Source organism: Podarcis gaigeae (genome assembly GCF_964106915.1).
Source record: "Podarcis gaigeae genome assembly, chromosome: 15".
NCBI classification, from domain to species: domain Eukaryota; kingdom Metazoa; phylum Chordata; class Lepidosauria; order Squamata; family Lacertidae; genus Podarcis; species Podarcis gaigeae.
In genome coordinates, this window is record NC_139692.1 from 44,935,749 (window position 1) to 44,954,148 (window position 18,400).

The 18,400-nt window shown below is 57.8% G+C and overlaps 1 protein-coding gene across 1 annotated transcript in view; it reads right to left on the bottom strand.

The window, feature by feature from the left end:
• Positions 1–8,399: 8,399 nt before the first annotated feature.
• The window catches only part of RTN4RL1 (reticulon 4 receptor like 1), a 61,396-nt gene continuing 51,395 nt past the window's right edge, over positions 8,400–18,400 (bottom strand). Inside the window, exon 2 of the mRNA XM_083715213.1 lies at positions 8,400–11,610. Coding sequence (XP_083571339.1) covers positions 10,292–11,610 — 1,319 coding nt within the window. The 3' untranslated portion in view covers positions 8,400–10,291. The remainder of the gene's footprint in view (positions 11,611–18,400) is intronic.

Genomic DNA, 18,400 nt, shown 5'->3' on the forward strand with positions numbered 1-18,400 from the left:
TCTGGTCCCGCAGGTTTCGAATCCTTCCTGTTAGTTTATCTAGCTCTGCATAGTCCATCAGTTTCATCCTCCATTCTTCGTTTGTCAGTCATTCTTCTTGTTTCCATTTTTGTGCCAGCAATGCAGGAATCTCAGCTAAAGTGTCCCCGACAGATGGCCACCCCACCTCTGCTTAAAAAAGAGAGAGAGCCCACCACCTTCGGAGGGAAACCGCTCCACTTCCAAACAGCTCTTACTGTCAGAAAGTTCTCCCGGATGTTTAACTGGAGTCTCTTGTCACCTGAACATAGCCACAATAACATCAGAGTGAGCCCTGCTGGATGAGGCCAGTGGGCCATCTAGCCCAGCCTCCTCCTCCTCTCACCGTGGCCAACCAGGTGTCCAAATGGGGAACCAGCGAGCAGGATCCGAGCACAAGAGCATCTCTCATGGCTGCCTCTGACCACAGAGGCAGAGCAGAGCCATCCTGGCTGGTAGCCATGGGTACCCTCACCCTCCTTTTAAAGCCACCCAGTTTCTTTGCTCTCAGGAGGGGACTCCATAGTTTAACTGAGTGGTGTTTGTAGAAATGGTCCTTCCAAGGGATTTGCTCCTAATGCCTTGATCATGTCAGTGTCTCAGGAAAAGGTTCTTCACTGAAGGGTTCTGAAGACTCTTCAGGATAAATATATTACTCTGCATTTATTAAAAGACCCCCCCTTTTTTGTCTACATGCAGAAGTCCTATTTCTATCCTGCACAAAAGATGCAGGACTTTCTCCGAATCATGACCTCTGTCTCCTCTACCAGCCGTTCTCCGTCTGCAGCTGGACTTAATCGCTTCTAAAACTAAATTGGCTGGATTTCCAGGTCTGGTCTCTTGCCTGCTTTTGAAGCTGGGTCTTCTCTGGATTTACGCGTGTTCACGTGTTCGGCTCAGAGCGTGGAGAATCGCAAGCAGCTGTCACAAAGCGCCTCGCTGTTTAATTGCGGGGGGTTTTGGGAACAGTCTTTGCTGGCTGGTTTCCTGAAGGAGTTTTATAAAGTGTCATCTCCAGGGGGAAAAGGTCATTGTGTTATCTGGCAAAGGTAGCTGGAAATGCTAGTCCTTGGGGCAAGGAAAGCAGGGGACCATGAACACACCCCTTTCCTCACTGCCGTGCTTGGGTGGCCCTTCTCTTGCCTCAACACGGCCTCCCTGGGCTACTGGGGAGCAGGGGTCAGCAATACATTGCTGGACAGGGGCAGTGGGGACTGGATGCCTCTTGCAAAGGTGGTCCAGCATAGAAGGTGGCAGTAAGAATGGAAGAAAGCCTGCTGAATCAAGTCAGTGGCCCACCTAGCCTCCTGCCAGATGCCCCAAAGGGAAGCAGGATCCGGGCACAAGAGCCCTCTCCCTCCTAGTGGTCTCCAGGAGCATTGCTGCCTCCAGCTGGCGAGGCAGAGCAGAGCTGTCCTGGCCAGGAGCCATTGACAGTCTTGTAAAATATGCAGTTCTATAATCTTTTAAGGTTGTTGCTTTTCTTCGTCTTTTGTGTATTGTGTAAAACTGTCATGGTGGTGGGAAGTGACTTATCGTCCTTGCCCCAAATGAAACAAGCATGGACTAGGCCTGGTCTTCCTGCCTTCAGTACCAGAAGTCTGCTTTCAGCCATGGTTTAATAAAGGAATATGTTCCTTTTTTAAATTAACAGAGAGAGAACACACACTTCTAAACACGCAGCCCACAGGCTGATATGAACTTATGTCTAACTTCTAACCTTTTAAGGGAGGGGAAAACTTTTTTAAAAATTGCTTTGAATGCTGGAAGACACCTGTGTACCTTTCCAGCTGCATCCGTTTTCAGACAGAGGTTGGGCAGCCATCTGTCAGGGATTCTTAAGTCGTTTTGCAGCGGGTTGAGCTGGATGTCCCTTGGGGGTCCCTTCCAACTCCAAGAGTCTACGATTCTCCCCTTGCTTTTTTTGTGATCCAATCGGCCGCCCCCCAGCTTGGTCTTCCCCCCGGTGTCCAGCAGGTGGCGTTGCGAGGACAAGAAACCACTCCCCAAAGATGCGCCCCTCCCTCCCTCCCTTATTTTATATATAGAGAAAGAAAGACCACTGAGTGGGAGCCTTATCGCGCAGCGCGATCCTGATCGCATGGAAATGGCTCATTATTGCAAACTCTCTCTGCTTTGGCGCACAGAGGGAGCCCCGGAGGCACGAGGACCCCGAGTCGAGAACAGCTCTTGCCTCCGCTCCGATTAAAACGAACGAGCTGCTTTTGATGTAATCGCGCAACAAAAGTTTAATGGGGATTTTATTTCTTCTGAAGTCAGCTGTCTCCTCCACGCATCGCCCCTCGCGCCGCAGCCCCTTAATGCGGGGCGACGCCGGAGGGGCCCAGCCCGAAGGACAAAAGGGCTTTTTAAAATTTAAAAACAAAAATCTAAATCTTCCCGTCGTTACGTCACGGATCACAATGCATTTAATCTCACGGCCTCGTTTGGCCCCCCTTCTCCCCCCCGCCCCTCAGAGGCTGTTTGTCGTTTTAATAGGGATGCCGCAAAATATATATATCGCAGAACGCAACATGTAAGCAAATAGGCTGGGATGTTTTGGCGGAGGAAAATAGGGTTTTACAGGAGAGAGATTTTCCCATTAGCGGGGCGAAAGGGTTTGCGCAATAAGGAGACGCAGCGCCAGCGGGCTAGCCCTGTCCGTGTCCCCCGGGAGTCCCTTGGAGAGCCAGTGCCGGGGCCCAGTGGCAAGAATGTAGGCCTACGACCTGTGTTCGAATCCCGCTCTCGGCCAATCACCGTCTCTCTCAGCCTAGAGTCTACATCGCAGGGTTGCTGTGTGGATTAAATGAAGAGGTGGGGAGAACTATCTACTTAACCCTTAGCGCCCTGGAGGAAAAACTGGGGGCGGTCATCAATGCAATAAATCAAGAATAAAACGACCAGCCTGGTCATTCCTAGTGGCGAGAAGGAGGGCGAGAGAGGGAGCATTCTTCTCCCAGTGGGGGGTCCAGGGCGAGAAAAGAACGGGCGGAGACAAGAGAGAATATAAGACTTATTCCAGGCTTCCCTGAGCGCGGAGCAGTCCCTGTCCCGCTTGCAAGCTCCAAGGATGTGGGCCGGGCCGGACGGGGGCACCTGCGGGCCTCTTGGCCTTGCTGGATGAGCATTTCTCACCTGGGAGGCCAGCATGGCGACGCGTGGCTTAAACAGGCCCGAGACTCTCCTAGCGCAAAGCGCGCTTTCTTTGCAGGGGGGCGACGGCGGAGTTTAAGCCTTCGTGTGCTGAAGGAAAGCGCACCCCCGTCCTTTCATTTCGCTGCATCCCCCCTTTTTGAGCCCGGCGCCTTAGTTTCAGAGCCCACCCGGAGCCACAACTGGAGACGCCGCGCAACCCCTGCCTCGCCGGATGCGCAAAGCGGTCTTCCCGGCACGCGGCTCCTCCTGGCCGCGCCTCGAAGGGCCAGACTGGGCAAAGGCGAGCCTCGCAGCCGCCTTCCCGTCGCTCCGGCGCCGGTCGCGGCGACCTTGTTCCCGGGGACTTGAGTTATTTATACGGACATCAAGGGCGAGTGACTCCGCGACGCGGAGAGGAGCGCAGCCGGCCTGGCGTGAAGGGGTGGTGGGTCTCCTCCTCTCGCCCCGCTAAGCCTTTCGGCCTTGCGTGGGCCACCTGCCTGGCAGACGGGCGGCCTTGGGCGCTCTTGACCCTTCCGGCTGCAAGGCTACGGTTCCCAGCAGCACCCGAGACGAACTACAGTTCCCAATATTATTTGGGGAGGGCGTTGCGCGCTGTGAAGGCGCGCGCTTAGCCTTCCAAGTACATGGGTATTGGAGAGTAAAGGGAGCGGCGCCTCCGTCCACTCGCCTGGCGCGCCCAGCCTTGGCCACGTGCGTCTGCTTGACGCGCGGAGCTCTCCAGTAGCATCTACAGCTGACCGCCCAGCTCGGCTCAAGCACCCTCGGGCTGGCTACCTGCAGGGTCGGGGGAAGAAGCGGCAACGCCCGGCTATTTATATCCATCCATGGGGCAGGGTGTGTGCGCGCGCCTGCGGGGCTGCAGCCCCCCAAAGTTGTTTTTATTGACTTTTGAAACTGCCCTGATGGCGGCCGAATCTCCACGGCCCTCTTGGTCTTTGCGCAGTTTCTTATTTATTGCGGGCGAGGGCTAGTTTGCCTTGATAGACCTGCCTAGTTGCGCAGCGGGACTTACCCCCCCTTTAAAAAAATGCTTCATTACTGCCGCTCCCGGCAAGAGGCTCCGCCCATCCCCCGTTCTGGCGGCTAAATGTCAGGAGGAGGGCGGAGGGCGCCGATCCTGGCCGGGCTGCTTCTCCACCTGGCGAGCGAGGGCTGTTGCTCTGCCGGCTGGTAGCGCTCGGCCTCCCTCGGGGCTCGGGCGGGTTGCCAAGGAGCGCCGCGCGAGGCACCTGCCAGGGACAGAGCCGGCGCGTCTCCGGGCGACGGCGCCTCGGGAGCGCACCCCCCCGCCGGGTCCCTGCCCCGCCCGCCAGGGGGCGAGCAGAAGCTCCTCCGCGGGCCGGCGGCGGGTGTGTCCGCGCGCGCGCGCTGTGTGCCGTCGGACACGTAGTGCTGCCTGCGGAGGAATGTGGAGGAGAGGCTGAATGGAGGGGGGGGGGGTCATCAGGAAAGACGCGCCTAGCTCTGTGTAAAGTGAGGGGGGCGGGTGTCCGAAGGAAGCGCCTTGGCTAGTCCGGCGCCAGGTAACCTTCGAGGGCAAAGGCCGGTGCGCTCCGCCCAAGGGGGCTCCTTGCCGGCCCGCCCAGGCCCTTCCCGGCTGCTCCTTCTCTCTCTCGGCCGCCCGAATGAATCCTGCCCTGCCCAGCAGCCGGGAAAGTAGGTCACTCGCTCACTCCCCGCCTTGGCGGCAGCGCGCGTGTGTACCGAATCGCGGCGCGCACTGTTCTCCCAAGGGGGCGTTTGCGGGCCAAGGAGCGCTCTTGGGACGGCGCGGGGGCGCTTGCCTGACCAGCCTCCCCCTCCGGCCACTCCTGCGGCGCGGGTCCGTCTCCAAGCGCCGTTGTGGGACGGGTGGGGGGTCCGGCCTCTCTCTCTTTGGCAGCATCATATCTGGGCGGCGGGGTGGGGTAAGGGGTGCGATAATATGCTTTTTTGGCTGGGGCAGCTGCAGCCCGCAAGTCCCCAAGAGAAAGGCGACCATCACACTGTCCCAAGCATATTCTACGGAGATCATAGAATTGTAGCGCTGGAAGGGACCCTGAGGACCATCTAGTCCAACCACCTGCAATGCAGGAATGTGGAGCTGTCCTTTGCGGGGCACGAACCTGCGACCTCTGGGTTCTCAGCACTAGGCACCAACCAACTGAACTATCCAGAACAAGACGGAGGCCGTCCGGCTCCCCTCAGTCTCCCAGCGGGGCCGGTGGCTCCGGGGGGCGGGAGGCCGAGGCCGGCCACACCGGGAGGAAGCCCCTCTTGAAGGATGGCCTTGAGACGGGCCCACCTCGCGGAGTTGTCGTGAGGAGGAGACGCAACACGGGTCTCCCCGTTCCCACGAGGCACAGCCGTCAGCGAGGAGCATCGATGGGCAGCATGTGGGGGGCTCCCGGGGCCTCCCCGTCTCTGCTGCCATGCAAACCCTCATGATTTGGACGGAGGGGGTTTCCTAAGGGCGTTGGGGGGGGGGGTGTTAGAATTGTGCTGGGGCGTCGGCGCAGCCGAGAGAGCCTCGCTCGGCTTGGCTCTGCAGCAGAGCCGCTTCCCAGCGCGGGGCCGGGCGGGAAGAGCGGCCGGCGTGCCTCTCCCTCTCCCCCCCCCCCAGGAGGGGCCCGGCAGCCTGCGCCCCTCCTCAAGATCCTCTCCCGCAGCCGCGCTCCGCGCTCCTCCGCGTGGCCCCTCCAGGGCAGCCCGCCTCGCCGGCGGCAGAGCCTTTGGGGAAAGACGTGTCCACAGGGGGCTTGGGACGGGCGGCGCCTCCTCCCGGCCCCGGGGGTCGCCCTCGCTCGGCTGGGCGCTGCTTTGGGGGCTTCCTAGGGAGGGGCCCGGCCTGCGCGAGGCTTCCTCTCCGCAGCTAAGGCGGCTTCGCGAGCAGCCCCCCCCCCCCCGGGCCTGGCCTAGAAAGCGACTCCGACTCCCCTTTCTGTAGAGGTGAAGCTGCCGAGGGTTCGCCTGGAAGTCGGGCGGAGGGGAGCCTCCGAGACGCCGGGAAAGAGGGCAGGAGGGGCGGCTCGGGGACGCACCTCGGCGCACCCACAGAAGACCCCCTTGCAAATTGTCTGGGGTGGGGAGAGGGGCGGCATCGGCAGGGAATCAAAGGCTTTTAGGGAAACAGGTTGAAACCCGAGGGCGGGGAGCATGGAAGAGTTGCCGGGCCGGTAGATGCGGAAGGGCAGTATCTTCGGACGCCTCCCTTAGCTATGGAGACTGGGCAGAGTAGGATTCGCCCTCAGATTCAGGTCACCTGAAAGGAAGGGCTTCCTCAAGCTGCGCGGAGTTAACCTATGGAACTCCCTCCCACAAGAGGCAGCCATGCTTCTGAAGGCCAGTTGCTGGAAACCAGAGTGAGGGAAATGGCTCCTGGGCTCGAATCCTGCTTGCTAGTTTTCCACGGGCATCTGGTTGGCCACTGTGAGAACGGGATGCTGGACTAATGGGCCACTGGCCTGATCCAGCAGGCTCCCCTTACCTTCTGATGTTTTGGACCCTCGTGTGAAGAGGAGAATCCTTTTCACTCTCTTGCTGTTGCCTCTCAATCTCTTAAGGAGCCACAAGACTCTCCCTTCTTCACACCGGAGGCAACAGGTGATGCTCCACAGAAGGAAGAGCCAAGGATGTTGGGGAGGGGGCTGGAGGTTGCAGGTGGAGAAGAAGGGCCTCAGCAGGGCTGACCCCAAAGGGGTTTAGTCTGTTAGAGGGCAAACACACCCCCCTCAGTTCCCAGTTAGGCCACGATAATGTTAGAACTGGATCTGAGGTCCACGAAGGCCCACCTGGTCCAAAAGGGGGGCATTTCAGGCACTGCGGCCGCATGTGGCCCTCCAGCACTCTCTTAGTTGGCCCTCGTGACTCTCTCCAGGCCACACCCCCTCACTCGCCCTGCTGCACACCCTCCTTGAGAGATTGCCTGGCTGGGAGGAGAGGATCCCCAAACCCTGACCCTGCCATTTGCTTGCCAGCGTGGAGGGTGGAGTTTGCATCTACTGCACTGCCCACTTTCTTTCTGGCTCCGCCTACCCGTGGCATGTCGCCCCCCCCCCAAGGTCCAGTGGGGGCTGTGAAACCCACCATCTCATTCTGCTCTCAATAGTGGGCAGAGGCCCTTGCCTGCCACTTGTCCTCAATATCTGGCAGATCGGCCTTGCACATAGGGGCTCCGGTTAACTGACACCTTTCATAGCCCCTGACATGGGCGCGTTCTCTCTCCAGTCCTAAATTGTCTAAGGCGAAAGCTTCACGGTTGAAGACAGAAGTTCCCAGGCGCAATCCCCAAACGGCATCTCTGAAACTTTGGGGAGCGGCTGCCAGTCAGTCCTGAGCTAGCTGGACCAGTGGTTTCGCTTGTCCGAGGCAGCTTGGGCCTGGGCTCAGTGGCAGAGTTGGGACTGTTGCATGGAGACAGCGCCATCTTCGACCTCCCAGGTGGGGCTGGCAAACTCCTTGCCTGAAACAGCCCCCGAGAGCTGTTGCCAGTCAGTGCAGGCAGCACTGGCCTAAGTGGATCAACGGCCTGTGCCTGAGGCAGCTTCCTGTGTCCAAATGTATCTTTCCGTACATGGGAGCCCTGGGTCAGTGGGGGGGGGGGTCTTCTGCAGGGAGGGGGAGGCCTTTGGGTGCTTCCCAGCTTAATTTAACAGCAAACCTCCCTTGCCCCATTGTATTGTCTTCTGTGGCTGTTTGGGTGCTGATGAGCTTGAACGTAAGGCTATGTGGCTGCCTTTCTGCTTGAATTTTCGTTATGTGCCCTCTCGCTGCCCTGGTGTCCCCTGCCCCCACTCCCTGGCCGCTAACCCACGGATCAAACCCTGCAGGGGGCAGAAGCTCTCTTCCACTGACAGCAGTGAGCAAGCAGGACCAATGGAAGGTCTGACTCTCATGAGTCACCTTCCTATGTTCCTGGACTTTGAAAAACCCTAAACTGGTTATTCCAGGGGGCTCAGCCACCTCTCCTGAGAAGCCTGGCCCTTGTGGGAACATCTCCTCCTTGCTGGGGTGGCGGGGCTGGTGATTTGGCACATCCTTGCCTGACACAGCTCATGATGTACATGCTAGAGAGCATGCACAACTTCTGGGGAAGGAAAGAGTGAGAGAAAGAGGCCACAGCAGCTGGTTTTCAGACGGTTTCCTTTATTCCCCCCTCCCTGCACATCCAGGGCAGGGCCTCCCCGGTAGTGGCCCAACTTAGAACAACAGAACGTGGCCATGATCCTGGCCGGGGGCCCCGTGCACAGTGGGGTCACAGCTGGAAAGGGGAAGGGGCACGAATCAACTCCCACCAGCTCCCACCCCCCTCCCTGTGCACCCTTCTCAACAAGGCCTGGGTGCCCTGCCTGCTAGGCTGCTAAGAACAGGAGCCAGGGAGGGAGGGAGGAAGAGAGAGGGTGGCAGCCAAAAGGGTTAAGAGGCAGGACCCCCACCCCACCCAACCCCCACTCCGACCTCTCTGTCGCTCAAGCACTGCTTGGCCATCCCCTGACCCTGCCTTATCCCCTAAAAAATGGCTGTTTTCATTTTACTCTTTAAAAAAAGCCATGGGCAAATGGTCCCAAACATGGTGTTTGTTCTCTGCCTTGCCTCCCGGCCCCTTCCCTAAGAGCTGCCAGGAGGGTCCTCTCCAAGGATGCCAGCAAGACCCTTGGACCTGGGGCTAACACTGTTGAGGACATGCTGCAGTCCTCCTCCTCCTTCTCCTTCTCCTCTCCCTCTCCCCACCTCCTGGGGTGTGGGCTATACTGACTGATTCTGGACACACCCACCCAAAACTAGACCCCCTCCCTCCCTGGCAATTGGAGCATTTCACTTGCAAGCATTGGGGATGTTCCTGGCTCCCACCTCTCTCTCTCTCTCTCTCTCTCTCTCTCTCTCTCTCTCTCTCTCTCTCTTTCATATTGCATACAGATCCACAAAACTACAATTCCTGGTGTGCTACGTTTCTACGTAAATTGGTCCCTGGTGGGCCCCCCCTTGCCCTCACCCCAACTCCCCCCCATCCCTCTCCCCCCAAGCCTTGTCCACTCCGGGGAGGTGTCTCTCCCAGCTGCCCACCCAAAGCCCTCCTGCCTGCAGACCCAGCCATAGTCCTCAGTTCCACAGGTCGGGGTGGGATCGGTCCTGGTTCCTTCTCTCCTGTGCGCAGTCTCCTCAATTCAGTTTATAAGCATTGTCATGGGACATGACTCTCGAGGGAGCTTGAAGGCCGAGGGAAAACTTGTGCATTGGGTTTTTTAAAATTTTATATGTGAACACAGACATTACAAAAAAGAAAAGGTCGGGGAAGAGAATTGCACCTTTGCTTGGAAAGTTTGTTCAGAGTTCCCACCTCTCGGCTGCTGGCTGGCCTTTCCTTTGGTCTTGTTGGTGGCTGCCCAGCCCTGCCCAGGAGGGGAGGATCCTGAGCCACCCAGCAACTTGGATATCTGTCCTCCAAGAAGCTCCTTGCCTGCTTTGGCCTGGAGCAGAAGGGGAGCGGAAAGGGGGCCTCGCAGGCAGTGTGGGGTGGGGAGCCCCATGGCCCAGGCTAGCCCTCTGTCCCAGAATCACAGAACTGCAGAGTTGGAAGGGATACCAAGGGTCATCTAGTCCGACCCATTGCAATGCAGGGATCACATCGGCTTAGTTGGTGCGGTCCTGACGGGGCGGCAGCGGCGACTCCATTTTTGTAATCCTGGCAGGGTGGGGTATATGCACCTCCCTCTTTCTCTCAATTCAGCAGGATTTCTCAGGGAGCAAAGCAGTTGTCCAGTAGTTGCTAACTGAGGATTCGCTCCCGGGCCCTGGGTTCAGGAGAGGAGGGTGGGGCGGGGGTGGGGAGTTCCTTCCCGTGGGTGCTCTGTTGGGGCCATTGGTGGCGAGCGTGTGGGATATTGCTTGTAATTCCATCCTGCGGGCGCGAAGGAAGTGCCTGCCTGCCTGCCTGCCTGCCCGCTCGCCCGCCCTGCACGGTCCGCGCCTACAATCCCCCCTTGCCGGCCATGGGCGGGGGGCCTTGGAGAAGGCCCAGGAGGGGGCCTACCTTGCTGCTGCCAAACCCCCAGGCAGAAAAAAGGGGGAGGAGGAGGAGTCACAGCGCTGGGGCTCCAGAGACCAGTGGCGGCTCAGCGTGGCTCCTCCGCGGTCAGCGGATGATCACCGCCAAGGCCAGCACCCCGGCCAGCAGGGCAGCCTGCAGGGCCCCCACAGCCCTGGCCCCGGCCCCGCGCACCCCGCCCCCTGCTGCCTGCTGGACCCCGCTGGGGGGCTGCAGAGATGTCCGATGGCACTTCCCCTTTGGCTTGGGCAGCAGGCCCAGGCCGGGGGACTTGTGTTCGTAGTCCGCCCCCTCGCTCTCCTTCCAGGGCCCGGCCGGCTTGGTGGTGCGGTTACGGCTCTTGGTGCAGTTCTTGCCGGGCTTCCGGTAGCCGGGGCGCTGCTGCTGCCCTTTGCCCTTCTCCGTGGAGGAGTGGAGCGGTGGGTGGTCTCCGGGGGGCGCCCTGTCAGCCGACGGCGGGAAGCGCACCCCGTTCACCTGGTGGTGCAGCGACTCGGAGGCCGCGCAGCCCCGGAAGCTGTCCGCCGTCAGCTCCTTCAGGTCCAGGCCGCGCAGCTTCTCTGGGAACTCGCAGACGGCGCTGGAGCTGGAGCCCCGGAAGCGGCGCAGCCACTCCCAGAGCGACTGGGCCCGGCAGCCGCAGTGCCAGGGGTTGCTGTTGAGGCGCAGGTACTCCAAGGCCTCCAGGTGGGCCAGGGCCTCCCCCGGCAGCTCGGAGAGGCTGTTGTTGAAGAGGAAGAGCAAGGTGAGTCGCCGCAGGTCGTGGAAGGCTCCCCGGTGGATGCTCTGCAGCTGGTTCTGGTGGAGGAGCAGCCGGTCCAGGTTGACCAGTCCCCGGAAGGTGTTCTGGTGGAGGCTCCAGAGCCGGTTGCCGTGCAGGAAGAGGTGGCTGAGGTTGACGAGGTCGACGAAGAGGTCATCGTGCAGGTAGCCCAGCCGGTTGTCCTGCAGGTAGAGGTACTGCAGGTTGTGGAGGCCGGAGAAGATGCCGCTGGGCAGGGAGCTGAGGCCGCACTTGTAGAGGTGCAGGGCGTGCAGGCGGCTGAGGCCCTGGAAGGTCTTGGCCGAGAGCTCCTGCAGGTTGGGGTTGTCGCCCAGGTCCAGCTCCTCCAGGTGGGAGAAGCCGCGGAAGGCGTTTGGGTCCACGAAGGTGACGTTGTTGGAGTAGAGCCAGAGGGTGACGAGCGAGGGGCTGAAGTGGCCGCGCAGCAGCAGGGAGATCTGGTTGTTCTGCAGGAAGACCCTCTCGCTGTCCTCGGGGATGCCCTCCGGGATGGCGAGGAAGTTGTGGGACTGGCAGCTGACGGTCATGGGGGAGGGGTAGCAGACGCAGTCCGTGGGGCAGCCGCCCGAAGAGGGGAGCTCCAGAGCCAGCAGAAGCAGCAGGGAGAGCTCCAGGCAGCTCCCTGCAAGAGGAGAGAGAGGAGGAGAGACATCAACAGGGTGGACTCTGCAATCAGAGACACAGAACTGCCGTCGGGAGGGAACCTAAGGGTCATCTAGCCCAACCCCTGCAATGCAGGAATCTCAGCATCCATGACAGAGGGCCATTCAACCTCTGCTTAAAAATCAACAAGGAAGGAGAGTCCACCATCTTCCAAGGCCCGACCTGCTTGCAGTGCATATCCAGGCAGAGAAGGAGAACCTCTACGGTCAGCTCTGGCCGTGGGCTGTGCCCCACTGAGCTACAAAAGGGCCAGAGCCCCTGCTTGGCATGCAGAAGGTCCCAGATTCAACCCCTCAACAGCATCTCCGGGGGGGGGGGTGCTGGGAGGGGCAAACTTGTGCCTGAAAATCTGGAAAGCCGCTGCCAGTCAGTGTGGACAATACTAAGTGGGCCAAGGTTTTGGCAAGGCAGGCCTTTCTCTGTATGTGTATGCTTTACTAAGCCTGCAGCCCTGTGAAACTCTTCTGTCTGCCTGCAAACAATACAATTGAAAGCACATGGCTCTCTTCCCCCCGCAATCCTAGGAACTGCAGTTTGTTATGGGTGCTGGGAGTTGTAGATCTGCAAGGGGTAAATGGCAGTTTTGGGGGGTTCATTCATACCACCGGAAGTTGTGGACATGCAGTGAAGCCGAAGACTCAGGACACGTGGAAGGAAGTCCTCCTTCACAGTGTATGGAAACCCCACAGGGCCAAGACTTGCTCTCAGGCTCACATCCTGCTTTGGGGTATTTGCTTGGCCTCTGTGAGAACAGGATGCTGGACTAGATGGGCCATGGGCCTGATCCTGGAGGGAAGTTCTGGTGTTAATTTACATCTTTGGGCTGAGTGGCAGGGCTGGCACCCCGCAAGAAGCGCCCCTGCCAGCCTGGCTTCGTGCCCAGCCCCCCTCCCCTTCTGTGGCACCCCCTGCCCCGTGGCCAGCCTGCCCAGCCCCCCAGCAGCTCCTGCCACGGGTGCCCACGAGCCACAGCTCCTCTTTCCAAGTGGCCTCTTGGGCACTGCATTCCCGAATATTGCCGGAGAAACGGGATCAAGGCCAGAGCAGCCCCCCCTCCTGCCGCCATTCATTATTTATGCTCTGAAATATTAATGCCCTGCCCTTTGCCAAGTGGCACCAGGGTTGCCATAGCATCCGACTGCTCAAGATGCTCCAGTGCACTCCTAATTGCCATTTGGGTTTTTAAAATTTTGTGGTGCGCGCGCATATATATATATATATGACAGCCAGGTGAAGCCTCCCAGAAAACTTTCTGGGGCTGCTGCTGAGGGGAGTCCCTGAGAGGCTAAAAAGGATGGGGGGAGTGTGTGTGTGTGTGTGTGTGTGTGTGTGTGTGTGAGAGAGAGAGAGAGAGAGAGAGAGAGAGAGGGGTGGGGGGGTGGGGGGGTGGGATGCCCTGGGCTTTTCCGTAAATCTCAGCACAGAGTTAAACTGTGGAACTCCATCCCACAGCAGGCAGTGATGCCCACCGACCCAAATGTCTTTATTTATTTTTATCTTTTTGAATTTGCATTTTATTTATTTAACATTATTACGTTACATCGGTAAACGTTGTCATATTACATTACAGGACTTACTATAATATACTGTAATTTCCAACATGTATACAAAAATTATATACAAATTTTATATACCTAGAAAGAAAATGAAACAAAAAAGAAAAACAAAGAGAAAAAACAAAAACAAATCCCCCCCAAATCATATACATACCAACACACTAGACTTCCTGTCTTTCCTGTTGTATATTCCTTTTTTACAAAGGAATGTACTCTTATTATTGTATATTTCTTTACATATTATCTAATACATTCCTATATCAATATGTGCTCTTAGTCTTATTTCTCAACTCAGTTTCACTCCAACGTCAATCAAATGATAGCATAGATAGCGAACCTTTACTGTATTTTTGAACATATGTTTTATATCTATCCCACTTTTCCATAATTTTTTGTTTTGAATTGCCTTTCAGGGTATTTCTTAACTGCAGCATTTCAACCAATTCTTGTAGCTTGTAATCAACCCTTTCAAAGGATATTGGACACATTCGTGAGGGAGAGCAGGGGGACTGATGGTTCCTAGCCCTGATGACTCCACCCTGCCTGCACAAGTCAGAGGCAGCGGCCCTTCTGAATGCCCGTGGCCACAGGAGGGGAGAGTTCGAATCCTGATTGGGGCTTTCTCATAATGGACATCTGGTTGGCCACTGTGTGAACAGGAGCCTGGACCCGATGGGCCATGGGACTAACCCAGCAGCCTCTTCTTACCGAAAGCACAAGAGGGGTTCTCCCCCTCCTCATTCAATCCTGCAACAACCCTGAGAGGTAGGGCAGGCTGAGAGGCAGGCCCTCATCTGACACTAACCACTACACCGCACAGTCTTTCAGGAAGATACATGCTTGCAGTGGCACCCTTGCAAAGCATGCCAGCTTCTTCCTGTTCTCCAGGGAGCTAGTGCCCGTCCCAGGCCTCAGTTTCCCTCTCACGGAGGAGGGCAGGCCCTCTTTTTCCGCCTGGATTCCAGGGAGCAGAGGCAGGCAGGCAGCTTGTCCTTCCGCATCAGGCATTCGCGGCTCTGGTGCAAGCAGGCACAGAAAGCGATGCACTTGGTGGTGTGAGAGCGCCTCCTCCCAGCCCTTCAGGCCTGCTCTGCGTGGATCTGAAAGGCAATCTTGGAGAGGCAAGTCTGGCTCACACACCGCCCCGCCTGCCCCCCCTTCGAAGACACAGGCATCTTCCTCTCCTCCGGCTGGGTGTGTGTGTGTGTGTGTCTTCCTTCTGCACCCAGGATCCCTCCGCCTCTGCCTCCCCCCCCCCTCAGCCCAGGGCTGCACAGACAGCGAAGCCGCACTTTTAAAAAACCCACATTCCCTGCCAAGGAGAAGCCGAAAATCCAGAGCAAGTTATGCAAAGTAGGCCACCGCGATGCGCATTGATGTGCTTATCATTTTACATAATTTATTCTTCTGTGGCCAGAAACAAGCCTCCTCCTCCTTCTCCTGGCTTCCCTGTACTTTTGTTTTCCCTGCCACCATGAGGGCTAGAAGATTGCCACCTTGAAATGTTTTTTTTAAGCAGGTAAGCAAGCTGAGATCTTTGAGACGCCAACTCCTCCTTCGTTACTTGTTTCTCTGCGCTTGGTGATAATTGAGAGTTGGCTATCGGAGGAGGACTCTGGGGGACCAGGTATCCTGGCAATGAGGAGCAGCCTCTGTCCCTGCAGAATCTCTGGTACCTAAGACAAGCAACTGCAGAGGAGGAGGAGGAGACCGAGACACAGGGTGAAATTGGTCTTGAACCAGCGAAACTGTCTCAGCAGTCCCTTTGGCTCAGGAATGCCTGCACTGACTGGCAGCATCTTCCCCAGCCCGACCTAGAGATGCCAGCAATTGAACCAGGGGGCCTTCTGCATGCCAAGCAGCTGTTCTTGGAACTGAGCAGTGGTCCTTGCCCGCCTCATAGCACGTCAAACTGCTTGTTCAGCTAGGCCAGTATTGTCTCCTCTGGCTGGCAGGGGCTCCAGTAAAGAGGAAGAGGCCTTGCCTACCACCTGCCAGTGGAGGCTGCCCTCGTGGCCCGGGACACATTCTGCATGCCAAGCAGCTGTTCTGGCACTGGTTTAGGGCCCTTTCCTTAAAAGTAAACTAGGACTCGGGACTTGCGGTTCTGAATGAAGGGGCTGCTTTCAGGAGGGAAACAGGAAGCTGCTGGGGTTTGGGCCTGGCACCTTCAGCATGTGAAGCACGTGTTCTCGGCTCCTGGGCTGGGGCCCTTCCTTAAGATGTAGAGAGCTCTCTTTGTCTCCCCATCAGTTCTCCAGAATCTCAGGCAGAGGAGGGGAGCCTTGTCTCCTGCCTCCTGACCCTTTTAAATGGGAGGTGCCTGGGGGGGGGTTGGCACTGGGGTCTTCTGCATGCCAAGCAGGGGCTGGATTCTCCTCTGTCTCTCCTCCCTCCCAGGAACACATGCACAGGGCTGCAGATTCTAGAGATGCCACGCTGCCCTGCCAGTCTCTGGGTTCTGTGGGGTTTGAGCCAGTGTTGCTGCTGCCCCTCCTCCCCAGGCACAAATCCTCTCTCCTTTTTTCCTGCCCCCGGAGTGCAGTGCCTCCCCCCAGCACCCTGCTCTCCCTCTCCCCCCCCCCCCCGGCTTCCCCTCCTCACTCAGGTCTGCCTCCCAAGCCTGTCCGAATTGCACCCCACGTGACTCTTCTAATTGGGCACTAATTAGGCATTGCTTAATGGATGCTTGAAATAATTTATCTCCGGCTCTGGACAGCCAGGAGCGCCGCCTCCCTCGTTAGGACTCTCCCTCGTTAGGAGACTCTACTAGAGGGACGTGCTCAGTGGGGGGGGGGAGAGGACCCTGCTTCCCTTGCTCTTTCTCCTTCCTGGGGGGCCAGCCTGACCGGGAGGAACAGATGCAGAAGCATACGGTTCCTTTTCAGGCCGTGGGAAGGGGCATCTGGGCGATGAGGGGTTTGCAGAAAGGCCAAAGCAGCAGTCCCAGATGTAGGGTGCATATGCGTGCATGCATGCGCAGGGAATGGGGTCTCCTTCTCCTTAACCAGCTGCAGCATGCCAGGGCAGTTCATGAACCGCCTGAGGAGGAGGAGGAAAGCCCACCTTGTGAGCAGATAGGGGTGCTTGGCCTGCATCACAGGGCTGGTGCTACCTGCCCCTCACAGGGGCAGCCACTGGTTCTGAATACCAGTTGAGTTGCTAGAAACCACAGTGGGCACCTGGTTGGCCACTGTGAGGACAGGACGCTGGACTAGACAGGCCACTGGGCTGATGCAGCAGGTCTATTGTGATAGCAGAACCTCCATGCCCAGGAACAGTCTACCTCCAGATGGCAGGTAATGGGAGAATGCTGTTGCCCTCAAGTCCTGCTTGTGGACTTCCTGTTGAGGCTACTGTGAGAACAGGAGGCTGGACTGGACAGAGGCCCTTTGGCCTGATCCAGCAGCCTCTTCTGATTATGCTCTCCCCATGCGAGATGCTGGGCACAGGCCTTGGAGATGCAGCTCCTCCCTCCCTCCTCAAAAGCACCTGGCCCAGCTCTAGGGATGGTCTCCATGGGGCTGTCCCTGCAGAGGCCAGGCAGCAGCAGCAGCAGCAACCGCCTCTGCCTTGTTTACAGCTCAGCAGAGAGTTTGCCGCTCCTGGCCACTTTGGGCTGGGCAGAGCTCCAGCACAACAGGGGGGTTGAGAGAGAGTGGCAAAGGCGCCCATGGGGCAGCTGGGGGGCTAGTGCAGCCTCCAGTCAGCCAGGTGGGCCTCTCTGCCCCACGACAGACTCCAAAAGCTGCCTTAGTAGGCATCATTGAGCTCAGTGTTGTCAGCACTGGCTGGCAGCAATGCTTCCCCCCCCGCCCCACCTCTCTGCAGGGTCTACGGCTGGGGTCTTCCCCAGACCTGCCTGGGTGGGACATAAGCTCAGCATCGCTCTCTCCCCATCGGCACCCTCGTTTTCCTTAGCGGGAGGAGTCAGAGTAAGTGGGCCTGCGGTGTCAACTCAATTAATCAATCAATCAATCAGGTTTAATTGGCTTTGGGAAAACCCTTCCCGTCAATTAATCCCCACTCGGCCATCGAGCTCATAGGTTGTGATATTGAGCCAGCCCCTGCCTCTCTCAGCCTAACCTACCTCACAGGGTTGTTGTGGGAAAGGGGAGAGCCACGCACACCGCCTGGAGCTCCTTGGAGGGAAAGGTGGGATGCAGAGGCAATCAATCAATCAATCAAAAATAAATAAATAAATAATAAATGTCCCTGATTAGTCAGTCTCTCTGTGAATATATCACCACAAACTCACACACACATCCTGTTTTTTTGAACAAGTGGTTCTAAGAGCTGCTGGCAGCCCACGTTTTCACGAAAGAAGCCTTCTACCTCCCCTTAGCCCCAGGAGGGAATCTCGGAGCTCGGCTGGAGGCCTCTGAATACCGGTTGCTGGGTTCCGCAGGAGGGGAGAGTGTTGTGCTCAGGCCCTGCCAGCTTGTGGGCTTCCCTTTGGGGCACCTGTGGGAGCAGGAGCCTGGACCAGACCGGCCACTTGGCTCTGATCGAGATGCGGGACAATTCTTACGTTCTCTCAAGGTGAAATCTGTACAGATTTCAGCTGATGGATGGGTGGTCTGGGAAGAACTGAAGAAGAGCCTGCTGGGTCAGGCCAAAGGGGCTCATCCAGCCCAGCCAGCTGCTCTCACAGTGGCCAACCAGGTGCACATTTTGGGAAACCTGCAATCAAGACGCGAGCACAAGACCCTTCCTGCCCGCAGACTGTCTCGCCGGAGTGGTGCATGCACTGGTTATCTCCCACTTGGACTACTGCAACGAGCTCTGCGTGGGGCTACCTTTGAAGGTGACCCGGAAACTACAACTAATCCAGAATGCGACAGCTAGACTGGGGACTGGGAGCGGCCGCCGAGACCACATAACACCGGTCTTGAAAGACCTACATTGGCTCCCAGTACGTTTCTGAGCACATTTCAAAGTGTTGGTGCTGATCTTTAAGGCCCTAAACAGTCTCGGCCTGAAGACCAGAAGGAGCGTCTCCACCCCCATCATCCATCCCGGATGCTGAGGTCCAGCTCTGAGGGCCTTCTGGCGGTTCCGTCCCTGTGAGAAGAGAGGTTACAGGGAACCAGGCGGAGGGCCTTCTTGGTGGTGGCGCCCGCCCTGTGGAACGCCCTCCCCTCAGATATCAAAGAAGTAAACAACTACCGTATTTTTCACTCTATAAGACGC